A 12915-nucleotide genomic window follows, 5' to 3' on the forward strand; every position below is an offset into this window, starting at 1 on the left:
CTGAAGCATCACTTGTCCAGCACCTCCCTGCCCTCTCCAACTACAGTAAGTTGTACAATGCTGATTTAGGAGCTTACAGCTGTTATTGCTACAGGATGAGAAAATTGAAGGAACACAGTAACAGGATTGAGAAAATGCCGACACCGTTTTTGAAAGTGGAATTGGGTATTGCCTTAGGCACTTAATCTACAAGGGCAGTTATCACAGGTGGTATTAAGGATATGAGAGCAACAGCTACACACAAACACACAGATACACACAGATTTGCCTCAGAGCTCAATATGAATACTGCCTGTGTTTTTACTGTTGATTGTAAGGATGAGTTTCGAGGTCTAAATGCTAATTAAATAAATGAATCTCTTTATATAGCCTAAGCCAAACAAGCAAAGATCTCAAAAATTTAAATGGTGTTCATAGGAAATCAATACAGAGCTCTGTTCAACACTATGTGTTTACTAACCGGATCTTATAAACAACCTCTATTGGTACTTAATTGGTCTCTACTTGAATTTTAGCAAAATCATATAATATAGCCATCCTGCAACATACGAGTTTAAAGCAGGGGTGGTTCAGCAGGGGCTAAAAACAAACAAAAAAACAAAACAGAAATAAATAAACTTATGTAATGATATCCAGTTGAACAGTACACTGAAGTTAAAATTAAATACTATATATAATCTAAAAGTGCAGATGTTCAGCTTTAATTTTACAGTATATACACTGTCCAGCCGTAACAACAACAAGTGACATGAACAACAGTGATTATCTTGTTACAGTGACACCAGACCAGTGTTGTATAAAGTATTAGAAAGCAATACTTGAGTAAAAGTACAAGTATCGTACTAGAAAAAGACTTTGGTAGAAGTGAAAGTTATATCAAAAGTCATTTTCTGATATTTAATGTACTTAAGTATTTGAAGTAAAAGTAAAAAGTAAAATTTCAGTGATTTTCGGTAGGCATAAGAGCAGGGGCGGTTCTAGGGTTTCATCTTTAGGGGGGTTTTTGCCTTTAGTGAGAATTTAAAACAAGAAGAGTTTTATATTATATATTATATGACTACATAGTAAGCCAAAAGTTATGGTATTATTTAATGGCAAAAGTGGACACCAGAATTTTATGCATGATGTAATGATGCCAGTCTTGAATCAAATCAGTTCATGTATGTGTGCATTCTCTACAAACAGTGTGTCCAATGAATGCAGTCATTAATAATAAAAAAAAAAAATTCACAAGACAAAGACCAAATCAATAAATGTTATTTTTATTTAGTATTGAATGGATTGTTTGCATTAATATTTTGTTTGTGCTATCAACTCTGGTAATAAGAATAGTGAAATTTCACTGCTTTTGGTTGCTGTATTTGCAGCTTTCAGCCGATTAACGTTATAGATAAATGTCTCCAGCTCTGACTGCGCATGCACGCTGCGCGTACCTGTGCTTCTCCGTAGATCGTACGTGTGTAATGCAATCTAGGAGCAGTGATTCGCCAAACCTCCCTTATTGCAGTCTTATACATTTCTTCTGATTTTATTTTGTAGTAACGAATAATGAAGATACTTAGTGGAAATATAACGGAGTAAAAGTATACATTTTATCTAGGAAATGTAGTGGAGTAAAAGTGAAAATTGACATAAATTTAAATAGCGAAGTAAAGTACAGATACGTGCAATTTCTACTTAAGTACAGTAACGAAGTATTTGTACACCGTTACATTACAACACTGTACCAGGCAAGGGGTGGGGTATATTAGGCAGCAAGTAAAAGCAAGTTTACTTTAAAAGCAAGTTTTCAACGTTGATGTGTCCGAAGTCCAAGAAAAGACAAGTGGTGGGGTCAAAGAAAAGACAGCCTGTCTGGCCTGATCCCACAGAAGCAGAGCAACTATAGACCAAATTGGTGAAAAGGTTAATGGTGGCTATGATGGAAAGGTATCATCGGGAAAAAGGCCATCGGTTTTACGGCCGTGTGTGTGTTTGTGTGTGCGTGTCACTTACCTGTGTAAGAAATTGCACAAGGATGCACTAAAGGAAGAAGTCAAGAAGTGGAGTCAGTGCAATGTTCTGCTGAGAAACTTGGGTTCTTGGCATTCATGTGGAAGTTACTTTGACATGCACCACCTACCTAAACCCTGTTGCACAGCTCTATATTGTAACAGTATTCCAGCAGGTTAATGCTCAATACCACACTGCTGAAAAATATGCAGGAATGATTTGAGGAGCATGCGAAAGAGTTCAAAGTGTTGACAGGGCCTCCAAAATTTCAAGCTCTCAATATGATCAAACATCTATGGGATGTGCTGGGCAAACAAGTCTGACCCATAGAAAACCCTCCTCAAAACCTCCGGGGTCTTGTGAAGTCCATGCGTCAATGAGTCAGAGCTGTTTTGTTTGCACAAGGTGACCTACACAATATTAGGTCGTAGAATTTATTTTTGTCCTTTAAATTCGCTACGTTAACTTTTCAAATGACTAATATAACGCTGACGTTTTTGTTACTCGGATGTGCTCTCTTGTAAAGAAAGGTTTAACGGATCATCCGCTACTGCTTAACCTCGTTATATGAACTTATATGGTAAATAAATTGATGTGAAAAGAAAAGAATTCTAAGAAAACGTAATAATTATCTTCAAATTGTTACACTTATTTTTCAATCAATTCCTTTCATGCTGTTTGTTTACATACTTGCACATACTTATTAATGAAAAGTTTGGCTGAATAACTCACGGTCCAGTAATAATCATTGCCCTGACTGAAGTGTTCTGCTGCCCATAAATATTTAACATGTTCAGATTGGCTATGAAATAAGTGTTCTTCACCTGCTCGTTATGTCTGTGCCCTTATTAGCTCCTGTTGGGCTAAAACTGTACGTAATTTAAATCACGTTCCTGTCTGTCCACTTGAACTTGAAAATTGGGGCTATTATCTAACTGAACCTCCAAAGCAAGAGTGTGTCTCAAATCCACTATGTGTAATAAATGTCACCATGGCACTGAGATTTAATCATGCTAGAGCTGAGTCGTCCCCATTTAAAAGAAAATGAGAATGTGACAGAGCACCATAGTGAAAGACTGAAAAAAAAAGAGCTTTGAAAAAATGTATATTTATTCCAATTTGCACATATTAATAACACCCAGATGCTCTTTCATTTGAAGGGAACACTTGAATCCTCACGATGCATCTCTAATCCCTTTCTGCATTTTCGGGAATCGAATTTGGTTTCATTCGAGGTGTCATGGCAACACTTCCTGGTATATGAACTGCAGAATCTGCATCTATCCAAAGAACGGGAGACAGAATGACATTTTCAGATGTTAAACCAGAGTTTCTGCTTCATGCATACTGCTTCATAATATCTAAAAGCTTCCTCCTTCATAAGCTTCATAAGGCTTGCTGTCTGAAGCTCAGTTCAATCCGAATGCGATATGCCTTCAAATCAAGCCTCTAATCAAATCATTTCTGAAGGCGCAAATCTTTTTGGAGCGTGGAGCAATCTGAGTGGAGCATGCAGAGATTTCCGAGCCTATGGGTTTATTCATGAGAGGGAAAAGGGATGAGGTGTGAGGTGTGTGCATGCACTGATGGCAGCATTTACACACATCCGCAGGCACTATGTTGCTTCCCTGCTGCACCATTAGCTTCTGCCAAGCATCTGCGCTCAGAGATAGCTTTAGATTGGGAAGTCCATGTGCATTACACGTCCATTTTGTGATTCTACACCCCAGCAGTTCCAAACAGCCAGTATACACTTTAAAGAGCTGGAGTGGAAGACGAAAGGCTACTAGGACATGCAGACATGGGGAAAAAAGGGAAGAAGAAAATCGTGTACAGGATATGTGGTGCTTCTTAAAGTGTACGTTCAGACGATCCTAAAAATTATACTGCGTCCTCTGAGCATTCAGTGCAAAACTTGTGTAGTGTGATAAGTCTCATAAAAAAACAGTGGCTAGTGATCCGGTTCCTGGTTAAGGGTATAATTCATGGCTTCACAACATGACTGCATCATAAGCCTTGTTTACAGCATATGTTAAAACATACGATTAATCCTTATGAGCCTCCTCTCTAGCCAGAGTAAACTGCACAAATAATAAAAAAGCCAGAGGAGCTAGATGACATCTTTTTTTTCTTTCATATCCTCTTCACTCTCACACTCTTTTTATAACAGGCTGTGATCATAAACTGCTGCCTTCAGATATAATCTTTCACGGCACCCTTTCCTTCAACAATATCGTCTCTTTTTTGGACTGAAGTGTACCAGTGTAGACGGAAACTCATTTTCGCAGAAAGAAAACGTAATGAAAAACTACTTTGGGCTTCACAGTATTGCCTGGAGTGGCCAACTTTCCTGAAGAATGCTCCATGTGCAATGAGGACAGTTGTCAATATAGCGGCACACAGCTCTTTGGTGAGCAAATCCATTAGTTGAGCTTTAGTCTGACAGGAGCCCTTTCAGCAAATCTAAGCAGAACGGAAAAGAAAGATGACCGGCACTCAGTATCAGGCTTTTTCTCCATTTGCCTATTCTCTGAGATTTATTCTGATCACTTGGAGGTGCAACGATTCATGTTGTTACATAAAGAATAATATGGAAGAAATCGCTTTTCCCTTAGAGTGCTTTTTACGTAGCCTGTTTGGTGTGAATGCAAAAAGGCAAAATAGCTTTTTTTTTTTTTTTTTTGACAGAATAAGCAAGGCTGCACTGTCAGTAAAATATTAAAAGAGACAGCAGATTTGTTTTGTGGTCGTCAGTCGCTTGAGTTCCTGGATAGTGACTTTAACAGATACGTTCATGTTAGAACATTTCTGCCAATACAAATACCAAGATGAAGGTAATGAATACAAATTCAACCGGCACTGACTAAAATAGATATTAATGAGGCGTTCTGTGATGCTTGTGTCCTTTGGAATCTGCATTACACGCAATTAAGTTTGTCATCCTGGATAATTTGCGGATTAACCAAAAGCCAAATGCCATAAGAGATCCTTGATGTGCATTTGCCTTTCTGAAATACCAGACGTCATTTCTCATATTGAGGCCTTTGTGCATATTGTTATAGATCTACTTTTGTCTTGCCTAGGGGTTGCTTTTTGAGTTGGATGAAATTCGTATACGCCTAAGGCTTGAGTTTCCAAGGCATGCACACTTTTATCCCTGGCCATCCTCCAGGCGAAGAAGCCTCATCTAGTTAACAGCGCAATGAAATGCAAACGCACTTGAATTGTGTGTTACCCGCATGTTAAGAGAGCCCTTGCTTTCTTCCTCCTTTGAAAAAGCCAGCGCCGAGGAGAGCTACTGCTATTGATAATGTGGGAAGGAATAAAAGAGTGTGAGATGGATTTCATTTTGCCCATGCACTTTTCTATCATCCAGACATGAAATACATTGTACTTCAATGTTAAAATACTTCCTAAATAAAATATATTGTACAGAATACGTTTCATTTCTCCTTCTGTTTTTATTGCACTAGCTATGATGAAACAGTCAAGGATGAAGAAGAAAAATAGAACAAAATCTTGACACTAACAAATTGTCTGACCTTAAAAATTGATTCACTGTGGTCTAAGGAAAGAAGCAAGTCAGCTTAAGAGTATCAATAAGTTAATTTAATCTCATTATCTTCTTTAAGGTCAAACCCTGAGTAACATAAGAGTACAGTAGACTTAATTCCTGTTAAATCAGATGTGAAAAAGCCAGAGGGCACGAAAGGAATAATAAGCGAGATCTGGAAATATGACTATATGCAGGTGGAATATTTAATTCCCCCCCAGAACCATTACATGGGTTCAAGCAGGAGAAAAACAAGACGTGTTGAACATTTACTGATCAACTTCAAGCTTCTGTATGGCACATGATAATTGTCCAATTTTACCTTCAGATAAGGCAAAATGATGCTAATAATCTCTCAGATGCCATTGTCAGTTTGATCATTAAAATCAAACACATATAGAATAAATGCATCCAAATCTTAAAAGTAAAGAAAAACGTAAAGCTGTGGAACAGAGTTGAAATAAATCCAACTTAATAAGCTTAATATCCTGTCACCTCAATTCACTACATTGTTAGTTCATTCATTTATCTTATTTTAATATGCTGTTATGCTGTTATTTTGACATTACCACACAATCTATCAGTTACACTAATGTATATGTAATATACATTTTGTCTACACATATATATACATATATATATATATATATATATATATATATATATATATATATATATATATATATATATATATATATATATGTAGACAAAATGTATATTACACACACACACACACACACACACACACACACACACACATACATATATATATATATATATATATATATATATATATATATATATATATATATATATATATATATATATATATATATATATATATGCTGAATTAAAAAAGTCTAATTAATATCTATTAACATCTAATAACTAACCAGGCATTATGTGAAAAATCAAATCAAAGCAAACAAAAGTGAATTGATTTCTTGGTTAAATTCAGACACCACTTATTTCTTTAACTGGATAAATGTTAAATAACTTTTTTGCCTTGAGTGTAGTGAAACAAATTGAACACACACAGTTTGGGATCATACTCTGTCCAGGGTGTATCCTGCCTTGATGCCCGATGACGCCTGAGATAGGTACAGGCTCCCCATGACCCAAGGTAGTTCGGATAAGCGGTAGAAAATGAGTGTGAGTGAGTGAGTTTGGGATCATGTATTTGTTGTGTGTGTGTGTTCCAGATACGCCTCTTCAAACTGATCCTATTTAAAATTCAGAAAAATTATTACAAGGAAATGCCACTTTGTTGTGTGTTGTATACAGTAAATGAAGCTATACATACTGTAAGGGTACAAACATCACATCGAACCATATAAATGTTCTCAACTATTTACACTTTTTATAAGATTTTAGTGAGACACATGTGGACAGATTTGCTTTAAAATTTAATTTGATTAGATTTAAACAGATTTTTTTTATTTTGGAATTTCCTTTAGAAATGTGGTGTTTAATTTAGCTGCTATACTGTCTTATGCACAAAATCCACACACTGATGTTACTATTATTCTCTAAATACACACACACACCCACACAAACACTTCGGCACGTGTGCAAATGACATCTCAAAGCTGCCTCATACAGCTCTTTAATTGGGAAGACGTCGGCACTCTGTCCTTTCGGATCACTGTTATGGATGTTCTTAATATTCTGCTTTTTATAGCTTTGGACAAGTCAGAATACTTATTCATTTGCTGACTGTAGCGTGTTGTGGTCGCGTGTTAGCTGGCTGAAAAATAAAGCAAAAAGTGGGTTATGTCAATTAATCACGGGAGGAAAGTCGCATAAAGGAAAAGCTGAATTTGCTTAACATGTAATCATTGTGCAGATGAAATGAATTGTGACTATGAGGGACTCACTGGTTTAAATCACCTTCTGCACTCCAAGGATAGAAGAAAGTAGGAGATTAGAAAACAATAGGCAAAGAAGGAAATGTAGTTTGTGCTTGTAGTGGTTTTTACACAATATCTGTGTTATTATCATGAGAAAAATATAAGCAGACGCTGATACATCAGATTGAAAATTTATTTTCATATAAAAAGACACTCTATGAAAACAGTAAAGGACTACTTTGTACAATCTTGTGTGTATAAAAAAAAAAAAAACAGAAATGGGGCAGAGGGATCTTTCTTTGACAGCTATCTGTAGCTCTGGGGAAAATTGCTGGTTCTGGAAGAAGCCTCGGGTTCAAATGATGTACAATGAGGGGGGAAAAGGTCACATGTATATAAATTTATATATATATATTTAACGTCATGTTGGGCTATTTTGTTTTAGCTTTTGTTTGCAGACTCATGTCAATCATACATGTCACAGCACGCATATGCAAATACGTATTTCAATAAAATAAAATGTACTGTAAGGCAATTCTCAAGTTTGTTGTTGGTGTTTTTTTTTCAATAGATCAATAAATAAGTGTATATATAAGATAGGGGCAGTCTGGGTTAAAGTGGTTGAGAATACAGTTTTGAGGGCTAGAATCCGAATCTGAAAAAAATTGGTTTGGTTTCATGTATGGTCGATTTTAGCAAAACTAAATAAAAAACATAAACATCATAAACAATAATTAAAGGCGCATGCGGTTTTATAAATAAAAACCAAAATGGCAAGAAAGAAACTGAAAAGGCAAAAAGATAGGCACTGTTAGTGAAAAGGAGAGAGTGTGTTAAAATGCAAAAGAAACAAAAGTGCACGCATGTGTGAAACGTACTTACCTGATGCTCTTATAATTCAAAGCAATGCTAATGCTAGCTAAGTGCTCTCACTTGTCAAAAACTTGTGCAATGTTCGGCTTGAACGTTAGTTCAACGGAGGCTGAGTAAAATGATCGCTTCACCCCGTCTGCAAATTGTAGAGGAAAGCACTTTTAATCACAGTGGAGGGAAAAGGGTGATTTCCTGTGACATGTTCTCTATTACTGCAGATGAGTTCTTAAGGTCACAATGGCACGCTCTTGTATTGTGGTCTGTGGCTATATGATGTAGTGACTTCAGGGATCTTTGAGCAGATGGTTGTTGCACCGAGCGGGAAAATGTCAGGACAAATTGTCAGCCCCAAAGGTAATTATCTCCCTCTCTCCCCGAGCCTCTGTGTGCGGTTACATCAGCCTACACAACTGGTCTAATTGGTATGAGTTGCAGTGGGAAGGAGGAAACAAAAATGACCTCTATTCTCAGTTCAGAATTAAACCTGAGCCTTCAGAGCTGCGGTGTTAGCATAAGCATTTTTAAGATAAAAAAAAAAAAAGTTAGAGTTAGATTAAAAATTACATGAGTTGTTTGTGTTGTTTGTAAGATTTGGGAAAAAACAAATTCTACATTTTTAGTAAGTGAATATTCTCTACATGGGGTTCTTGGGGTCACTTTGTGACTTTGTGGCTTGTCAAAAGTACTAAAGTGTATTAGAGTATGACATCCACAATTATGCCTTAATTTTTAGTAATAACAACTCTACTAGTGCATGCAACATTGAGCCAAATACTGAGCCATTGCGTTTAAAGTGCTGGAATGTGTGGCGGTCTGGGAAAACCCTTCACACCACTTCTTTAAAATTAAAAATGATTCTCTTCACATCTAAATTGCAAAGCCTTTTAAATTGTGTGTATCCCAATATTCTGTCTACTACTACATTTATAACCTAATATACTAATTCAAAAACAACAAAATTGCTAAAGACTTTTACGGGTGATTTTATGACTTTTAACACCTGAGGTAAAAATTACTCACAGCATTTAAACCCAAATCTCATTTCATTGTTTCTTGACTTTTCACAATTATGTTGGCTAAATTTATTATTATTCATTTATGAGGAGATTTTAAAACATGGTCCATGGTCACCTGTACAGTGTTTAAGTGCTCTTCTTTATACTGATGATGAGACTGATGATGATGATGATGATGATGATGATGATGATGATGATGATGATGCAGATGATAAGGTGACATTTGGTGTCCACTTCACCACTGTATATAACTATAAAAAAAATTGTGATCAAACGGAGGAAATCACGATTAACTAACAAGGTTTTGGACATTTTTGTCAGCCAAACTGTTTTTCACAGCTGTGTTTGTTCGATCTCTGGAGGCAGACGGCTAAAGTTAGTTTTTAAAGTAAAAAAGAAAAACAAAAGCAGTTTCCACATTGTTTTAATAAGATGTCTGACAAAGTAGATTTTTTTCCCAGACTGCCGCACAAACTTATCTTTAAAAAGAGTTAACCTTATTAACAAGGGGAGCACAACCAAAAAGCCTTCTGTATAAAGTCAACAATCTCAAATGTTGGTAAAATTTTAATTCTGTATCCTTTTATCTGTTGATTTATATTTAATCAACATATATTTATATTTATATGTTTTATTTATTATATTTAGCCACTTTAACTAAAATAACATGGAGATTACCAGAAATATGGAACATTTTCTGTCACCGTTGTGGACCAAATTAGACTTCTTCCAGACAGGCATTTGTTTTTTTTTAACCTTGCAGAAATAAAGCTTCCAGACTGTACTTTTTTGTGTCACTGGTGTGCTACCACTAAGATGAGATCTTTTATACCTTTAGCAGGCTATGTAACATTTTCCTGGGAATATGAATGTTGTATAAAGTCTTAAAGATACATCAGCTGTCCTTAAGGCTCATTGTATAGAGGTATTGAGGTACTTTATTTTCCTAGCAACAAGAAAAAGCGCGGTTCCGTACCTTTATTTCTAACTGCCTAAGCAACCGACATACTTGATCACATCGATCACTGAATTACTGATATTATTTCTTTTTTTATAAGGGTTAAGGTCTGAACGTCCTGCTTTTCATATGACTTTAGCATGACTTCACTACAGAGAAGAAGGTACACTGTAAATCTCTCCCAGCCCTGCTGATGTAGGCTCTGCTGTTATGGCATAGCTTAGCCTTTTACAAATTCTGTTATTGAGCCTCTATTACAAATGGACTTTGCGCTAACAGATAGTTTAGGGTCACTGGCAACAGACTTTATTTTCCTCCATTTTAAGTGGATAGCAGCCACTGAATCAACGCAGAATCAATAAGCACTTCAAGCAGTTGGTGAATGATACTACAGAGCAGAGAGAGATACTGCAGTCTGGCTGCATTTTATCTAGCAGAAATGGGATCTTCATGAGTGTTTTCAGATGAGATGAACAGAAGGGAGGATAAATTGAAACTATATATCTTTTCCCCATGATTATTAATCTTTTGTTATGCAATCGACTTAGAGTAACACACAATATATGATTGCTATAAATTTAAAAAAAATGGAACATAGGGGAAAAAACATCCACACAGTCACACAGAAGGAATAAACCATACTTGCACAGAAATCTTTTTTTTTTTTTTTTCTTTTTTCCAATCTTCCACTTTTTAAGCAAACGAATTAAACAATGTAGGGAAACTGGAAATAAAAAAACGACAAATTCATAAGAGGTTTGATCTTTGATCCTATTAATGAATCGTGTTAAACCTTACCCTTCCCCCAAAAACAGAGAGAGTCATTTATTAGGAAAGACAGGAAATAAGGGTGGAACAAAACCCTACGGTGGCGATCATGTGTGCGAAAAATGTGTACGGGGTATTTTTTTTTTTTTATCTCTATAAAAAGGATGGTGCAGAAATATTTTTTTTTCCAAATTTCCAAATGTGTGAAAGACAATCCTTTCCAGAGTAAAATCAAGACATTTCAGAAACAGTTTGTTAAAAATTCTCCCATATACTCTCCGAGCCCCATTTTCATTCACTGAAAGTGTCCATGAGAAAATATAGAAGTCTTTTTTATTTGTATTTTTTTTAAATGGTCTATTCTCGTAAACAAATGTATAATCCTTTTATAGATTCTCCTTTTGGTAAATCTCATTCCAGTTATGTGTGTGTCCTTCTTGTGTGTGTGTTTCCTCACACTTCAGTCTGGAAGTCTCCCTCGGATGTGTCGGGAGTGTTTGCAGAGGAAGCGTCCCAGGCTTTACTGTGTAGCTCTACTCGATCCTTTTTTTTTCCGCCAGAGCTGGATGATGGCACAGTTGTCATTGTCTTAAAGCTGTCCCAGGATTGCTGTTCATCTGCTATGGCCTTGTCCTGTGTGTTAACATACACATGTATACAAATAAAAAAAAACATTCATTAGAAAAGGACCCATGCATTTTCTAACTACAGCAGTATTTAGGCAGCACCGATATATTCTGCATCATTAGCAGGGATGCCAGACCTCAGGAAAATTTCTAGCCTAACTCCAAATCAACACACACTTAAATAACCTCAAACTAGTTCAAACATTTAACCAATATTGAGAGCTTTATGTATTCATTTATTTTTTCCAGTCTTTATGTGATCTGATGTGTGTTTTCAATTCAATTCAATTTCATTTTATTTGTATAGCACTTTATACACAATTTGTATAGCACTTTATAGCACTTTAGCACTAATTAATATTAGACTTATATTTAAATGTGTTTGTATTCATCTCCGATGAACAAAACTGATGTGACTGAGGCGACTGTGGTGAGGAAAAACTCCCTTAGATGGAAGAGGAAAAAACTTTCAGAACTTTCAGGGGAATCAGACTCAAAAGTGAACCTCATCCTCATTTGTTTGACACTGGGGGGTGTGTTTATAAATATACAGTTTGAAAATTGAGTATTTATTAGGAGAAAGACCACATGTTGGCATCGCCTCTTAGAATGTCCGAATACTTCGAGGAGCAGAGTCGAACTGGAGCTGGTACAACTCTAGATGTCTCTATGTCTTTTGTATATATGTCTTTATGAGTTCAATACAGTACATAATTCCTTCACAGTATATGCAATACAACTTTCTATCGTCGCCAATTACAACCATTATCCACTCCAAAATCCCTTATCAACACAAATTTTGTAGTATATCTCCTAACCGAAAGGGATCTGAACATCGTAAGTATGGTCTCTGCCCTAGTATTTTCCTTTTGTTTTGCTATTTGCAAAATATTTGAATAGTTCTTTTTTTATATTATATACTTTAATAAGATCTTGGCAACCACTGACTGTTTGTAAAACCAACCCACAAGACCCACTACCACCAGACTTGATTTTTCTCCTGGAAACTGCTTCCAAAACAGGTCCAATTTGTTGTAACCCTGGCAACGGTAGTGTCTAGGTTGGAGGGTTAAATTCAATATTATAAATAACCAATATATTTAACCCATAACAAATCATTGTCATTTTAGAAGCCCTTATGTAAAATAGTAATTTTGGCCCTTATGCATTACAGCTGTCAATGATCAAATTTGATCATAAAGGGGAAAATTCAGACAAAGACCTTAGACAAAACTAGAAACTTAAGCATAACTCAGCTATTACAGAAAATAATTCAGTC

General features: G+C 35.9%; 1 protein-coding gene across 3 annotated transcripts in view; it reads right to left on the reverse strand.

Moving 5' to 3' along the window:
- Positions 1 to 7723: 7723 nt before the first annotated feature.
- The window catches only part of adgrb2 (adhesion G protein-coupled receptor B2), a 384210-nt gene continuing 379018 nt past the window's right edge, over positions 7724 to 12915 (reverse strand). For all 3 annotated transcript variants that reach the window (XM_060865674.1, XM_060865676.1, XM_060865673.1), the window contains one exon: positions 7724 to 11643. In XM_060865674.1, coding sequence (XP_060721657.1) covers positions 11464 to 11643 — 180 coding nt within the window. In that variant the 3' untranslated portion in view covers positions 7724 to 11463. The remainder of the gene's footprint in view (positions 11644 to 12915) is intronic.

The sequence above is a fragment of the Tachysurus vachellii genome, chromosome 3 (assembly GCF_030014155.1).
Source record: "Tachysurus vachellii isolate PV-2020 chromosome 3, HZAU_Pvac_v1, whole genome shotgun sequence".
Lineage (NCBI taxonomy): Eukaryota > Metazoa > Chordata > Actinopteri > Siluriformes > Bagridae > Tachysurus > Tachysurus vachellii.